This window comes from Ursus maritimus, unplaced genomic scaffold (genome assembly GCF_017311325.1).
Source record: "Ursus maritimus isolate PB19 unplaced genomic scaffold, ASM1731132v1 scaffold_5, whole genome shotgun sequence".
In the NCBI taxonomy this organism is placed as follows: Eukaryota; Metazoa; Chordata; class Mammalia; order Carnivora; family Ursidae; genus Ursus; species Ursus maritimus.
Genome location: NW_024426663.1, coordinates 68,964,216 through 68,981,766, shown reverse-complemented (window position 1 = coordinate 68,981,766; position 17,551 = coordinate 68,964,216). Strand labels below are relative to the sequence as shown.

At 36.0% G+C, this 17,551-nt stretch overlaps 1 protein-coding gene across 1 annotated transcript in view; it reads left to right on the top strand.

Moving 5' to 3' along the window:
* Positions 1 to 16,336, top strand: part of SRFBP1 (serum response factor binding protein 1) — a 60,603-nt gene extending 44,267 nt beyond the window's left edge. Inside the window, exons 5-8 of the mRNA XM_008699010.2 lie at positions 8,973 to 9,054; positions 9,832 to 10,540; positions 11,770 to 11,807; positions 15,776 to 16,336. Coding sequence (XP_008697232.2) covers positions 8,973 to 9,054; positions 9,832 to 10,540; positions 11,770 to 11,807; positions 15,776 to 15,960 — 1,014 coding nt within the window. The 3' untranslated portion in view covers positions 15,961 to 16,336. The remainder of the gene's footprint in view (positions 1 to 8,972; positions 9,055 to 9,831; positions 10,541 to 11,769; positions 11,808 to 15,775) is intronic.
* The last annotated feature ends 1,215 nt before the right edge of the window (positions 16,337 to 17,551 follow it).

The window sequence follows — 17,551 nt, the reverse complement described above, 5'->3', positions numbered from 1 at the left end:
ATTTAATTTCCCACCAAAAAGATTTGAGAGAGGGGGTTGGAGATGAGTCACAAAATGTGAGAAAGTTATCTCAGATAATTTAGAAGAAAACCGCTTGAGAATACTAGACTGAATTCAGAAACCTGGCTGTCACTTGTAGCTTTGTTCCCAGCTGGCTAGGTAATCTGGAGATCAAGTCAAGACTGTTAGTCTGATTATTGGATAAAATCATTGGTCTCTATTCCCTTTACCTTTTGTTAAAATTTGAAGTCAAAAAATGCATTGAATGATTTCAAATTGCTTTATTAAGAATAAAATCAAACAGAAGTTGAAAATGTTAAATTTGACATTGTTTACTTAGGAGATATAAAGTTTATTTAAATGATTGCTGTCGTTTATAAAACATGATATTTTTAATAAAGACTTTCTTTAAATCAAACATTTTGGGAAATACACGTGTACTTTTTTTTTTTTTCTTTTTTTGGTCTTCAAAGAAAAAACTGAAATCCTTGGTATTTGTAAAGCATGCAGCTGCGTATATGCCATTAATAGTTTTTCCATTTGCCGTTTTTCCCCATTAGAATATTTTTTCTACTCCCCAAATCATAAGCTTTTTTGCAAATTAGTAACTGAGCATCAAGAACAGATATAAATTAACTGAAAACAACCAGCAAACATAAGTTTGAATCTGTACAATGCATTCTAATTGCAAAAATTGCTGGTTAGCAAAGGGAAGAGGCTTACATTTCTAGGAGTTTCTGCATTCTAACTAGTGTTGGTTTGCTGTTAGCTGCCTGATTTCAGGCAGTTTACTTACTATCTCTAGCTCTAGCTTTTTTGTTTGTTTGTTTTTCATTTCTCTAATAAACTCTTACAGATCAAACATTCTGGTAATGCATTTTCGACCCCCTTCAAAGGCCTTATTGCAGCAGATGTAAAAATAACAGGGTCAGTTCAGTGTTCAGTTTCATTTTGCCAAAAAAATTAAGTGTTTTGTGCACCCTCACATACTCAAGAGTTTTATGGCATTTTTACGCTGTATTATCTGTTGATGTTTAAGTATTCTTAAATAACTGACATTTTTCATATTTCAGTATAACGAGAATAGTTGTTCTCTAAGACATTTGGTGATGGTGTTGGGTAGCCAACTTTAACAAAATTTCCAGTTTATAAAAATTAGAAGCAATAAGGACATGCTGAAGTGTGTATTCGCAAATATCATTATGCTGCAAAATAGGTTTGTCACATATCTATAAGACCACATTATTGTTAAATAGATTGCCAGCTAAATGAATGAGAATTTGAGAAGCTGTATCTTTTCTTTTTGCCTAAAGATGCTGATACATTAACTTTAAATATTTTGGTAAAAATTTTTATATTTTTTGTTTCTAGCTTTATTGAGATATAATTGACATATAGTAAACATTGTGGAAGTCTGATGATTTGATACACATATATATTATGAAAAATTACCATAATAAGGTTAACTGTCACATCCATCACCTTATATAATTACAGGTTTTTGTTTTTTTTTTGTGGTGAGTGCATTTAAGATGTACTCTCTTAGATACTTTCAAGTATACGATAAAGTATTGCTGTCTATAATCACCATACTGAATATTAGATCTCTAGAGCTTACTCATCTTTTTAACTGGATGTTTGTAGCCTTTGACCAAAATCTCCCCATTTCCTCCACTACCACCCCCAGTCTCTGGCAACTACCATTCTGTTCTTGCCTCTGTGAGCTTGGTTTTTAGATTTCACATATAAGTCATACTCTGCAGTATTTGTCTTTCTTTATCACTCATTGTAATGCCTACCAGGTTCATCCATGTTGTTGCAGATGGAAGGATTTTCTTCTTTCTCGTGGTTAAATAATATTCCATGGTGTGTGTGTGTGTGTGTATACCTTGCTTTCTTTATTCATTTCATTTGTCATTGGACTCTTGGTTGTTTCCATGTCTTGGCTATCATGAATAATACTGCAGTGAACACAGTATCTCCTTGAGATCGTGATTTCGTTTGCTTCGGGTGTATACCTGGAAGTGGGATTGCTGAATCATATGGTAGCTCTAGTTTTAATTTGTTGAGGAACCTTATCTTTTTACCCTTGTGTCTCTAGTAGTTTGCGTTCTCACCAGCAGTGCTCCAGGACTCCCTTTTCTCCACATACTTGTTAGCTCTTCTTGTTTTGAGACTTGCCATTCTAACAAGCGTGAGGTGGTATCTCATTGCAGTTTTGATTTACATTTTCCCAGTGATTAGTAATGTTGAGCTTCTTTTCATGTATTCATGTACCTGTTGGCCATTTCTTCTTTTGAAAAATATCTGTTCAAGTCCTCCGTCCATTTTCTAATCAGATTTTATATTTATTTTGTTTTATTTACTTGCTCTTGAGTTACATGAGTTCCTTCCATATTGTGGATGTTAGCCCCTTATCTGAGATGTGGTTTGCAAATCCTTTCTCTGATTCTGTAGATTGCCTTTTCACTTTGTTGATTGTTTCTTTTGTTTTGCAGTAAGTGTGTAGTTTGGTGTATCCCCACTTCTTTACTTTTGCTTTTGTTGCTTGTGCTGTTGGTGTCACATCCAAAAAAACATTGCCAAGACCAGTGTCAAGGAATTTTTACCCTACACGATCTTCTAGGAGTTTAATGGCTTCAGGTCTCACATTTAAGTCTTTTTAGTCCAATTAACTTTATTTTTATGAGTCATGTAAGATACGAGTCTAGTTTCATTCTTTGGCATAGGAATATCCAGTTTTTCCAATACCATTTATTGAAAAGACTGTCTTTCCTCCTGTCAAGTATTCTTGGCTCTCTTGTCAAATAGCAGTTTAGTGTATATGCATTTGTTTATTTCTAGCTCTTAGTCCTATTCCATTGCTGTCTGTTTTAATGTCAGTACCATACTGTTTTTATTACTATAGCTTTGTACTGTAGTTTGAAATTAGGAAGTGTAATGTTTCCAGCTTTGTTCTTTCTCAAGATTGCTGTGGTTATTCGGGGTCTTTTGTGGTTCCCTACAAATTTTAGGAATTTTTTTTTTCTGTGAAAAATGCCGTTGGAATTTTGATGGGGATTATAGTGAATTTATAGATAATTTTGGGTACTATGGATATTTTAACAATATCACTTTTTTCCAATCCTTAATCATGAGGTAGCTTTCCAATTTTTTGTGTCCTCTTCAATTTCTGTCATTAAAGTCTTACAGTTTTCAGTGCACAGATCTCTCACTTCCTTTGTTGTATTTATTCCTAAGTATTTTATCATTTTTGATGGTAGTGCTTCTCCCTCTCCCTCTCCCTCTCCCCCCCCACTCATGTTCTTGCTCACTCTGCTGTCTCTCAAATAAATAAATAATCTTAAAAATATATAAAAGAACCTTTGGGGAAAAAAGTAATTACTTTTATCAACAAAACACTTCGAACAGAATAATATAATTTTTATTTACTGCTGACGTTTACTGTTGTTTTATTAAACACAAATTGCATGTAATTACAGAAGTAAAGCTGTGGTATATGTAATTCTTCCTATTCTTCCTATTAAATTCTTCCTATTAAATTATTAAGTAATCATACCTGATTACTTATCATACCATAACTACTTAATCATACCATAACTACTTAATTATGTATACTTGTATACCTTGTAGACTCAAGTCTTTCATGTTTATTGAACTCAATGCTTTATATATGGATGCATAAGCTCTATACTGCACACTCCCATTGTAATGGCCCCCCTGGTATTATGCAATGCAATGACCTTTTTAAAAATCAATCTTAAGTAAGTCCTCCACCTAGGTTGCGATACAAAGCACAGTTATAAGGGAAGACATATATAAGAATAATAACGTCTTCATTTATTAGAGTAATACATTATTTTAGAATTATAAATCCTGTTCTAGGGCCTTTTTCTGAAAAATAGAATTTACTAAAGTCAGATTACTGAGTCAGTTACTCTGGGATACCTTCCAGGGCATTGCTGAATAAACTCGATGATAAAAGGAGTGTTAACAAAATAGGTTTTAGTTAGCACTAAACATGCAAGTATTATCATTCTAAACCTTGTTATAACTAAGATGGTGGTATGTAATTAGCTCTGGAAAAAAAGAATACGCAGTTCGTCAGAGCTTTTAGCAAGTTGTCAAAGCAGGGGTTTGGAACAATAGTGGGTATGTTTTTGAACAATTTTGTAGGAACACATTTAGTCAAAATTTATTTAGGATCTCCATAACTTCTTACCTAAAACATGTGAAATTAACTCATGTGATTAGAACAGTTATTTTTTAATTTATCTGTCTTACAAATACAGATGTTCATATATTGGGGATTATCTCTGAAGTGAATTATTAGTAGCTACAAAATGGAAATACAATGCTTAAAGAAACAGTTACAGAGTAACAGCTGCTGCTGGAGGGTCTTCTTTTCCCTTGTAAGGTAGAGGGAGGGCAGGCTCTTGGGGTATTTCTCAGAACTAATTGGTTTTGTTTTTATTGTTTTTACATATAAATGTACTGAGATAAGTAAGTCCCGGCAATTAAAACGTACTGCTTTTTCACTGAATACCAAATTTTCTGTACTAAGCCAGAATCTCAAATTATGTCACCATCCGGGACAAACAGTTACTGCATTTAAGGCTATAACTTGTTGCTTTGGTTTGGCAACACAGGTCTGTCGTGTTTTTTTATTTTTATTTTTTTAAAGATTTTATTTAGAGAGAGAGGGCGTGTGAGGAAGAGTAGTAGGGGCAGAGGGAGATGGAGAGAGAATCTCAAGCAGACCCCACATGAAGCACAGAGCCTGACACAGGGCTCGATCTCAGGACCCCAACATCATAACGTTAGCCAAAAACAAGAGTCAGACGCTCAACCAACTGAGCCACCCAGGTGCCTCTGTTTTTGTTTTAAATTGAACTTTAGAACGTCATGAACCTGCTAAAAATTTATTTTTATTTCTTCCTAATTTTTTCATTTACCTCCACCAAGGATTCTACTTGCTTATTATTAGAGCAGGTGTCACACTTTTTCTGTAAAATAATTCCAAATATAATAAATATTTTAGGCTTTGCAGGGCATACATTCTCTGTCACAACTACTCAACTCTGCCGTGTAATATAGGAGAGCTATAGATAGTATGTAAATGAATGAATTTCTCTGTGTTTCTTTGTTTCCAGCAGGTGAGAATTGGCTCATGAGCCAGTTTGCCAACCACCAGTTTTGAGAATCAAGTACTTCTACAAGACTTGTTTGTGAAAATGACAGTTCTCCGTTAGTCCTTCCCGACTTTCAACTTAAGCTGGTTTTCAGGGGATTTACCCCACATATCAATGTCAGCATTAGTATATTTTAAGTATTAGCTATTGACTTCCTATGGTGGTTTATAAGAATTTAGATCTCTTTCCTCTTCCAGCCTGTCATATGTGTATCTTCCTTATCCCTTCCATCCTTCTAAAGCACTTGGGCCGGATTTAGATTAGATGAACATTTAGTGATTGTTATTTTGACTGTGCATCATGCAGTGAGTGATTTATTTTTCCTTTTCTGCACAATATTTCTATTTCCTATAGTTTATTTTTCCTTGTTAGTTTCCTTTCTTTTCTCTAGTGTAATACCAAACTGTTCCTCAGTTACTGAAATCTCCTCTCAAGAAGATTAATACACCAGGGATGCATGGGTGGCTCAGTTGGTTGAGCGTTTGACTTCAGCTCAGGTCATGATCTCCGGGTCCTGGAATCAAGCCCCACATCGGGCTCCATGCTCACAGAGGAGCATGCTTCTCCCTCTCCCTTTGCTCCTCCCTCCACTCATGCATGCATGCGCTCTCGCTTGCTCTCTCTCAAATAAATGAAATCTAAAAAAAAAAAAAAGATATTTAGTACATCAGGTATTCTAAATTTCGCCATCCTGAGAATCACCTTATCACCATCCTGAGAAAACCTTCTGCCTGCATCTTCTGTTTCTTATATCCCATACATTCCTCATTCTTTGTATCCTTCTTCATTTTAGTGGAGCTAGTACCTTCTAAGGAGAAAGGTTTAAGAGATGTAAGCTTTTAAACCTTGCATGTTGGGGAGTATTTTTATTCTTACCTAATTTAGAAATCATTTTCCTATAAAATTTTTATTCAATTGTCTTTGACCTCCAATTTTGATTCCTGATTTTTTTTTTTTTTTTGGTAAATGTTTTTTCTCTCTCTGGAAGCTTGTAGACTCTAGTATTCTGATGTGACTCTCAATTTTCATATATCATGTTGGCCTTTTCAGTATGAAAAATGCCCCTCATCAGCTGGTTCTGTTACAGCTTTTAATATACACCCTATAAAAGTAAATCAGATATATTTGACCTATACGTTCAGCAGCGCATCTTGTCACTGAGTGACTCAGTATACCAGCAATAGGTTTTCTTTCCAGATTCTCTCATATATATTGAAGGCAGATAAAATGAGTAAGAAGTCCTGTATTGGACTTCAGGAAACCCAGCAAGGTGTTGAGAAGAAAGGATTATCTTAACACTGTACTTAATGAACAGTCTCCAAATGTACTATGCTTCTTGGACAAGGTTGAACAGAGGCAGGACGCCTGGGTGGCTCAGTCGTTAAGCGTCTGCCTTCGGCTCAGGGTGTGATCCCAGCATTCTGGGATCGAGCCCCACATCGGGCTCCTCCGCTGGGAGCCTGCTTCTTCTTCTCCCACTCCCCCTGCTTGTGTTCCCTCTCTCGCTGGCTGTCTCTATCTCTGTCAAATAAATAAATAAAATCTTAAAAAAAAAAAAAAAAAGGTTGAACAGAAGCAATATCTAAGACTCTAAGAGAAACAGTTTATATTTTACCCTGAGGCTACTTTAGCAAAGTACCACAAACTAGGTGCTTTAAAACAACAAAAATTCATTCTGTCATGTTTCAGGAGGCTAGAAATCTGAAATCAAGGTGACCGTAGGGCTAAGATCCTCAGAAGTTTCTAAGGAAGAACCCTTCCTTGCTTCTTTCAACTAGTGGTGAACCAAGGCCTGTGGCAAGATAACTGCAATCTCTGCCTCCGCCTTCTTCTCTCTCTCTCTCTGCCTCTATCCAAATGTCCCCCTTGCCAGGATATCGGTCATATTAGATTGAGGGCCACCCTAATCCAGCGTACTCACCTTTTAATTGTATCTGCAACGACTCTGTTTCCAAATAAGGTCACATTCTAAGTTTGTAGTTGGACCTGAATTTTAGGAGGATATTCTTCAACCCAGTACACAAGGCAGTTAGACCACAGATGTAATTTAAAGAAGTTCTACTCTCAGTAACATTACCTAGATAAGTCCTCCAAACACAATGGACTTCCGACAGCCATCATCTTGCATTTACTAATGTACTCATATGTTTGTATTACTAGGAGGGAAAAAGCTTTATAGTGAGCTATTAACAGTGAAGAGAAAATTTAAAATAAAGACGTTTGAAGCTGACAGCTCCACTTTGACACACAATGAAATGTATTCATTTGCCTTATGGGTTATTTATTGAATGCAAGCACTAGGTCTACAGCAATGAGGAAAACAGAGCCCCTGCCTCACAGATGGGAAAATATCTACGCTGGCATGCAGTATTAAGTGATGCGAAGTAAATAAAGAGTTCTGGGAAGTGTGGTTCAGATAACGTTTGAGCAGATATGTGAATAGTAAGAGATGATCAGTCATCTATATATTTGGGAATACCGTATTCCAGGAAAAGAAGAGCGTGCAGTGGAATAGCCTAAGCATCAGAAGACAGTAAAGCTTCAAGAAGAACAGATAGGGTCATATCGTGATATGGCTACCATTTTAAAAACTCACTTTGGTGCTCTGTGAAAAATCAGGGGTAGGGGAGCAAGTGACCAGGTTTGAGCGTATTACGTTGGTGCTGCAGGTGAGAGGTGTTGGTGAAATGGTCAAAAGTACTAAGAGTAGAAATGGTGAGCAGTGATTGGTCCTGAATATATTTTGCATTTAGAGCCCCAAGATTTGCTAGAGGACTAACTGTGGGCTGTGACGGAAGGAGAAATGTGATAGAAGAATTCTTAAAGTTTTAGTCCTGAGCAACCAACAAAAGTGAAATTACATATAATAAGATAAGAAAGACTGAAGAAGTAAGTTTGTGAAGGACATCAAGAATTCTCAGGGCGCCTGATGGGTGGCTTAGTAGGTTAAGCATCCAACTCTTGATCTCAGCTCAGGTCTCATGTGGGTCATGAGTTCAAGCCCTGTGTTGGGTTCCACACTGGGCTTGGAGCCTACTTAAAAAAAAAGAAAAAAAGAATTCTCCTTTAATACGTCAAGTAGGAGGGTCATATATGAGTCTTGAGCTCAAGTTAGAGTAGCAGTTAGAAATTTGGAAGTTGTCAGCCCATAGAAGATATTTAAGGAAATTATCCCAAATCATGAATTTTCTAAATTCATAAATATATTAAATATATAATCAGTTCCAATTCAGTCATCATCAAATATTTATGAAGTGTTGGCTCTTAGCCAAGCAGTGGTAGAAGGTTCTGAAAACACAGTAGAGATACTACACTTTCAAAATACGAATATTTGGCATCAGATAATTTTTACATCTCTATTAACTGGAATTTCAAACATTACAATAGTTATAAATTGTATCACCCAGCTTAGCACTAATGTTATTTGATTCATATTAGTTTAGTTTTTTTAACTAGATCTTTTAACCTTTTTGAAAGCAGGAGCTATATTGCATTTTTTTAATATCACACAGGATGCGTACCAGAGTTCTGAAAAGATACTAAGTCCCCAAAGAATATTTATTAGTTGATGACATGATAATTTTGTTTTGGGGGCGGTTGTATTTGTCATCCTGAGTTTTATTTTTCTTTATTATAGATAATACAAGTGACCTATCTAATGAATTTACTAACAAATTCCAGTTTCCTAGCTCTCATGTTTAAAAGTATGATACATTTTCTTTTATTCACTTAATAGTACTGTATTGTTTTTATTCCCATGTTTGTTGTTTCCATTTGCAGCCTGATTCTACTGCAACCGAAAGAGCAGTTGCCAGACTAGCGATGCATCCTCTTCTGAAGAAAAAAATAGATGTGCTAAAAGGTATGTATTACATGACTGTTAATATGTACTTAAATGAATTTATGTATATGATTTTGAATAAATGGCTATTCATTTATTTCTTTGGGGGTTTTTTTGTTTGGTTTGAGGACCTTTTACAAATATCTTCAAATATTTTTTAAATGTGGAAGGATGCCTGAAAGTATGGAAGTTATCTGATGTCTAATTAAATCTGTATTTTTTCCTAAGTTCTAATATATGAATACATTTATATTTATATATAACATTCATGATAATATTGAATACCATTGATTTGCTAAATTTTGATGTAATTCATGGTATTACTTTTGATGTTGCCAGTTAGTCACATAATTTTCATTTATGTGTGTATTATAAACTGTGTTGAAAGAAATGTTACTGTCACAGATAGAATATATTTATTTTTATGTCTGAAAACACAGTTTATAATAGTACCACAATCATATCAATACATTATTGCTAAAGAAAGTAGAGTTGCTATTTTATTTTATTTATTGGTATTTAGTGAAGTTTTTACTATTTTCAATAGCTACAAGGCCTGAAAGGATGGTTAATTTTAAGAGTTTTAAATTGAATACCTCTAACCATTTCTTGCAAGTTTGGTTTTTAAAGTCAGTAAAATTCTTTTGTGAGTTCAGACCGGTGATATATATAGTTGAAATAATTGCATTTGTCCTCTTAAGTGTTTCCAAATTATTTAAGAAATACTGTACTGAAGTGGTGATGTTTTATATTACTTGTTTTAGTGATGAAACGAATCATGTGCTATTTCTGTTGTAGCTGCTGTCAAAGCCTTTAAAGATGCAAGACAGAATGTTGTTGAAGTTAAATCATCAGAGAATGCTTCAGAAGAAAATCATTCCAAGGACACTTTGTGTTCAAATGATGATGCCAGTAAGTTACAGCATGAAGGAACTATTATCAGTGAACAAAAAGAGAAAGAAGCCAAAATATTGGCAAAGAAACCAATAAATTCAAAAGAAAAAAGAACCAAGATGGAACATGGACCCAGTGCTGTAGAAGTTCCAAATTCTCCATCAAAGCCTTCTGAAAGGGCTGGTGTAGTTTCTTCTGAGCCCCAGAAGACACCTCCTGACCCAAAAATGAAAACCTTAAGTAAAACTAAAAAAGGGAAAGAGTCTAGTAGCTCCCTTGATGGTAACAGTGATGGAGAAGAATTACAAGAAGAAGAAAAGGAGTATTTCGATGATAGCACGGAAGAAAGGTTTTACAAACAGTCCTCCATGTCTGAGGATAGTGACAGTGGTGATGACTTCTTCATTGGGAAAGTCAGACGGACACGAAAGAAGGAAAGTAGTTGCCATTCTTCAGTTAAGGAACAAAAGCCCCCCCACAAAGTGTTACTTGAGGAAGATACACTTGAAACCCATCAGAGTATAAGAAATGACATAAACAAGCCAAATACAGAATCAAGGAAGTTTGAGTCAGTGTTTTTCCATTCTTTATCTGGATCTAAAAGCTCTAGAAGGTAAGAGTATTTTTTCTGTCCTGGATTAATAGTTCTTAATGTTTTTGAAGATATGAAATATCTGCACATGCTAGCAATGACAGAAGAGAATCGCTCCCATACGTACATGTAGTTTATACAGCACATCCTGCGTTTAGACTTGGCCTTTTCGAACTTTATACTCAGATAATACATGCAAATACACATACAGCAGTGCCACATCGATCCCTACGCCAAATAATTTGTCTAGCTAATTTCAGGTTATTCTTCGATTGTCAAGGTTTTCACACTTTGAGTTAGCTTTTGGTGAAAACCTTTTGAAAATGTCTCGTATCTTACTCTTTAAGCAGAACTTTCTGAAAAGAATGGTGGTTGTTTTTTTTTCTTCTCTTGATAACCCAGGGCCATTATTGTAAACATCGGTCATTTTCTTGCGCATCGCTATGTCAGTGTTTACAGCTGTTTGCTCTAACCCTGAGTTTCTCCAGACTGCTTTACATCTGGTAGTGTTGCTGCGTCTGTCCCTGCTGTTAACCACCACCTTTCACAGCTCTTCTGTTATAAATCAATCCGTTTCATTTCATTTGTAATTCTAATCTGGGAGGGAATATCTTCACATTTTAGGATAAATATCATGGTTAGCTGATTTCTTCAGTAATAGCTACCTTCTCCAGAAAACTGTTTTTCTATTTATGTATAAGTCAGGGATAATTTTTAATAGAATAGAAACACATGATGTAAACATTTTCTAAAGAAGTAAGAATATGGAAAAGACACCGTATTTGAAACCTTGAAATTAATTAAAATATTTTTTATATCTCCCAAACCTGCCTCAGAAGGCTCCATTTTTTTTTCCTTGCTTGAGAATAACACGCCATTATGCTTTCCATCTCCCAAAAAATGAATTTGTGTAATATGTGACTCATTCCCCTTTTAACAAGACTGTCGAAATTCTTTATCTGGATAGTCCTCAAGAGGAGGAGACACAGGTAACCACGATAGGATATTTTATGACCAGAAGTCCCTGTAAGGGGGGGTGAGAGGGAAACTCCCATGTTTCTGCAGTATCATTGGGGTCTCATAAACTTTGATATAGCTAAAACGTGGGGTTTTATCATTTTTTTATTGATTGCTGATGGGATGAGGAGTACCATAGTCTTTTGAGTGAGTTTTATCCCTAGTTTTTTTTTACATTATTTTCTTAAGGTCAATTATCTTTTTAAATCATAATGGTGTTTTTCTTCTTTTAGAAATTACAGAGAACAGGCTCCAAAAAGCAAAACCCCAGGTATGTATTAATGGCTCCCTGACCTTGATATGAAATTGACTAATGCTTTGCCAGAGTAGAAGGATGAAAAGTTCTGGTTGCTTAATAGCCTGAATGAAATATTTACCCACAGGAAGGAGGACAACAAGGTCTTTCAATTATCAGTATAATTTTTAAATTTTAATTGTTTATTGGTTTGTTTTTACCTATCTGCTACCAGTATGAAAGATAGAAGCAAAACTTACCAGGAAGTATTAGGTCTATTTGGTTTATCTTGAACTAAATAATTTAAATTTTAAGTATAACTTTAAATTATATCTTGGCATCATGCCGTTAAACATTCAGTAACAAGGATGTCACTTTCTAGGTTCAGAATAAAATCAAAATATTTTCACATTAATTCATAACAAATCAGGTTACATATATTTGGGTAGGCTGACTTCTGTACATAATTCCAAACTCTCACTTAAAATAATAAAAATATATTTTTCATGCACATCACAGTCCACTGTGAACTGGCAGAGGGGCTGTGTTTCATATAGTAATTCGGGAATCAGGCTCCTTTCCTCTTTTAGCTCCTTCCTCCTGCAGTTTCCAGATACTCCTCCAGAAGGGAAGAGTACATGGACAGTTTTGCAGGAGGTTTTCATGGGCCAGGTCTGAAAGTGGCAGGAATCAGTTCTGCTCACATTTCATTAGCCAGAATTCAATTATATGATACCATCTAGCCACAAGGGAGCTAAGAAATGCAATCTAACTGTGTGGTTAGGAGGAAAAAGGAAGTAGAATTTCTTAAACACATAACTATCTGCCAGTGACTATCCTTTCTCTCACCAAGTGCTCATTTCACTGTCCCTCCCCCACACATAGCACACTTTATCTCCTTCGCAAGGAAGCCAGCTCAGAGTCCCAGCCAGTCCCTGCATCCAAGCTCCAAGCCCAGCATCATCCACCAGTCAGGCAGTACTTTCTTTCCATCTGGTCTCATGGATTTGACTGATCAAAATTTGATGGCCTGGTCACTAAAAGACAGACTGCCTGTCCCCAGCTCATACCAAATATTCAGTGGCAGACCAGGGACTACGTAACCACAATACAAACTCCCAGTCAGTTAAGGGAAAATTGGGAGGCACATAGCATGTCTACTACCTGAACAAAAATTGTGAACTATCTGGAGGAACTTCCTTATCTGTTGTTCTTCGTGGTTTCTGACTGTGTTCTGGAGAGGTCTGTGTTCCATAGAGGTCTGTGTTCCATGCCCACATCTCAAGTGGACATTTAGTATAATTTCCTTGGGAGTTGGCCCAAGTAACTGGTAAAAATACCTGGTCCTGAAGACAGTTCAAAGTCTTTAACAATCAAAAGAGAGTTTTTCAGCCCAGATATAGGATTCTTTTCACAACACATGTCCCTCAGAAACATAGTAGATTTCTGACTTCCTGGTTTCCAGTTAGTCCATCCATGAGCGAATCACCACACCAACAATCTTCTAGTTCTCAAACTTGCCTTATTTATGTTTAGGGGTATTTTTTCCCACACCCACCATTATTAATTGTCTGCCGTATTGAGACTCTCAGGGTTAGTTGAGAAGGCCATACGTGACTCTTACCTCTGCTCCAGGGCTGAATCTCCATAGACCTTTCCTGCTTAAAATCTTTCTCAGTCTTATATCTTACCATTTGAAGTTCCGAGTCTTTTCTAAACCTTAGTTCCCAAATATCTGGACACTCTGTTCCCTTTTGTTTCTGCCTGTGAGCTGGCCAGTTCTTTCCCTCTTGTGTAGTCCATTGCCAAACAGCCATCACTACACTAATTTTTTTTTTCTTTCCACTCATAAACTCTGGTGCTGCAAACTCCATAGGCCTATAGCCTGCTTTCCAGGTTCTCACTGGCCTCAGTTTTACCCACTTCATTAGCATAGGAAGAATGGGCACTTTGCAACCTCCCGTGTCCATTTCCTTATCACCTCCCACTGAACTGCAAAGCCAGTGTGAAATTTGTATGCCATTTTAAAGGCTGTAACGTCCTTCCGAGCACTGCTTTGGTATTCTTTGTAGTAGACTGCCTGCTGTAACCATGATATGGTGATTTATTTCTCATTCATCACCGACTGCACTGCTTGCAGTCTTCTTCCTTCTTGTGCCTCCAGGAATTCTCTATGCTCCCTGCGGGCAGAGAGAGAATTAAAGGATCAAATGTGAGGTGTTCACGGTCAGAGCTTTTGTTCATATGCCTTTGGCTGTAACTCAGTTACATGGCCTCCTCTAACTGTAGTCAGGATGGGGAATGCATCCAGCTTGTGCCTCAAGGAATTCTCTATGCTCCCTGCGGGCAGAGAGAGAGAATTAAAGGATCAAATGTGAGGTGTTCACGGTCAGAGCTTTTGTTCATATGCCTTTGGCTGTAACTCAGTTACATGGCCTCCTCTAACTGTAGTCAGGATGGGGAATGCATCCAGCCTGTGCACCTAGTAGGAAAAGAAAACTAGGTCATGGCAATTTGCCTCACTGACCTTATATTCATAAGCAGGAGAACTGTAAACTTCAGGCACTCCCACATTTTCCCTGTGAGGAGACCCAAGTGAGAGAATTTTTGTTTTTTGCTTAGCTTATATATTTATAGTATTTAGTTTATCAGTTTGTTTTCACGTATCAATTTACTTTCCATAATTATATAAAATATATATTAGTTTAGAATACTGCCTTATTTAAATCTCATTTTTTGTGTAACAGTTTCATTTAACTATTAAATTCTTGGTTCTTCATTACTAGAGCCATTCTGAGTATTGTATCAGGTTTTTAGACCACCTGTGATTTGTACAAGATTCAGGACATTTTGAATTCTTTGTACGATAATATTTTGGAAATGTTATCCCAAACTGTGTGCATTTGTTTGTGTAACATTGTGACATTGGCTTTTTAAGAAGATCTTGAAAAGGCTTTTTTTTTTTTTTTTCAAGATTTTATTTATTTATTTGACAGAGACAGCCAGCAAGAGAGGGAATACAAGCAGGGGGAGTGGGAGAGGAAGAAGCAGGCCCATAGCGGAGGAGCCTGATATGGGGCCTGATCCCACAACGCCGGGATCACGCCCTGAGCCGACAGCAGACGCTTAACCGCTGTGCCACCCAGGCGCCCCTTGAAAAGGCTTTTGACAGTGAATGATGTCTAACTCATAGTGGAGAAAGTGCGCATCCCTAGGACTACTTTAAAAAATCTATATTTTTGTCTCCTTTTTTTTATTCCCCTGATTCTATAAACATGCATTGATTTATGTGTTTTCTGGGTGGTGTGTCTCTCCCAAATACTACTTTATTGTTCAAAATAACATAGTTTAAGTATCTTATAAGAGGCTCTAAGGTCTAGAAACAATTTGCCACCCTCTTATCTGGTGGATAATTTTATGATTGGAAAAGAATCTTATCTTATATTTGAGTAAATTCAGCAATTTATTTTATAATAATTTTATGTTCAGTAATAGAAGGGAGTGGAGTCAATTAGTAGTCCTTTAAAAATATATCTCTCACATCAACATTGTCAAATCCAATATCTTATTTAAATACATGTGAATTTTCTGGCTACATCTGCTCCATATACAGTTATCTTAAACTAATGATATTCCTTTGAAAATATAAGATGCTCTTTTGGGGTTTTCTTGGCCTTCCATGTTGTCTGCATTCTTTCCTTTCTTACTGCCAATGTAAGTAAGACAGCACAACATACATTAGGAGACAAACAACAAACATCTGTGTAAAAGATTAGAAAAAAAAAATAAAAGATTAGAAAGCATGTGTCCCAGAATTGCCTGATCATATGTATATTTCAATCTCACACTGTTCCCTGTTGGACTTAGATTTTAAACTGTGATGTATTCCGTTTAAGTAAAACTAAATTCCTTCCTTAAATACCAATGTGAGAAAATGAAATCTTTCTCTTGCATGCTATTTAGATATATAGTTATTTCTCACTATCTTTGCTTTCTCCTCCCAGGTTTTCAGCAAAATGAACCTCAGCTCAAGAATCTGTTTAATAAGAGTGCACAAAGAGGACTTGAAAGTACAAAACAGCAGTCACAGCTGCCTCTTCATCCTTCGTGGGAAGCAAGCAGGAGGCGAAAAGAACAGCAATCTAAAATTGCTGTGTTTCAGGGGAAAAAAATTACATTTGATGATTAATTAGTCCCTCTTTTTGTGAACCAGCCCGTTATTAAAGTTATGTTTACATAAGCCTACCACAAATCAAGTACATACTTAAATTGATTTTTAATAATATACCCACACTGTTCCGTCTGTGAAAGAATTTTGAGATTATAGCGATCTCAGACTTCCTCATTTGTGCTTTTCATGAAGGGTGTTTTACAGGTTTAGCTCTGTGTCTTGCCTTGAAAATAAATTTTGAGAAGATATATTAAAATAATAATGGAAAATATGAGGAAATTATAGTTATTTAAAAGAGATCACCTTTGCTAAAAGTTATTCTTAGCAAAACTAAGTAACTTTTACTATGGTCTAAAGATAATAAATTAACGAATAAATATTAATTTTTATTATATTTGTAATTATTTGTGATCTCCTTTTTGTCTGTCTTAAAATAGATTCCAGGGCAGTTTTTGATTTCTGAATTGTATCTCAATTTTTTAGGCAACACACATGTTTAAATGTAGCAACACAATCAAAACTTTGTTATATATCTCACTGCATAGAAATATTTGTTTAAAGCAAGAATGTATAACATGTAGATACTTGACCATACACTTTTATAGAAACATTTTTTGTGGAACCATGGATTAGAATTCATAAGGATAAACTCTGAAGGAAATGTGATGGAAGAAACATTTCCAGATAACTGAGTGCAGTGATGAGATGACTCACTGAGGAAGGAACTACTCTCTATGGAGTACTGTTATTTCAAAAGAAAACGGGATTTTAAAAATCCTTTCAAATGTTTGGCTTTTGCTTCTCTGGAAGAAATTAAAGGTTCTTGGTTAACTAAGTAAAGATAACTAAATTCCATGTTCCTGTTAATGGCAGGGAAAGCCCCTGGTTTGCAGGAATTTATAAGCTCTGGAGAGTCATTTCTATCATTTTCAAGAGCTTAAGAATTTAGATAACTATAGCAATGGAATTCAAGAGATTATACAGAAAAAGTTATTTTTGCTGTGTTGAAAGCAAAATTTGTTTTTTCTACGTTTCTTTTAAATTTTTATTTTGACACGTCAATTATGCAAAATTAAAATTAATTTCAATGAAATTTTAATTATGAATAATTATTACAGGCAAAGTGAAAGAAAAACGTCTCCATTGGCTACCCAGATTTAGCCAAACTGCGAGGTTGAGAGCAGTGTCCTCCAGACCACCAAGTCTGGCCAAGACTTCTTATCCTACCGCAAGGAGTTAGGGTCCAGCTACAGAATTAGAGGAAGAGCCCCCACAAGACCACTATCACTTCTGACACCAGCTGCAGGTTCGGAGACGGAGTTGGTTGGGGTGGGTTCTCCAAACACCCTCAGGTTCAAAAATTTGCTAGAAAAACTCCCAGAACTTAACTGAAACCTATTTATTTGCACACACTGAAACCTACTGAAAGTTCTTGTTTATTACAGGGAAAGGGTACAAATTAAAACCTGTCAAAGGAAGAGATGCATAGGACCATGTCTGTGAGGGTTCTAACACAAAGCTTCTGTTGTCCTCAGGACGCATTACCATCCTGACATCAATGTGCATAGAATATTGCCAGTCTCAGAAGCTCACTAAGCTTTGGTGTGCA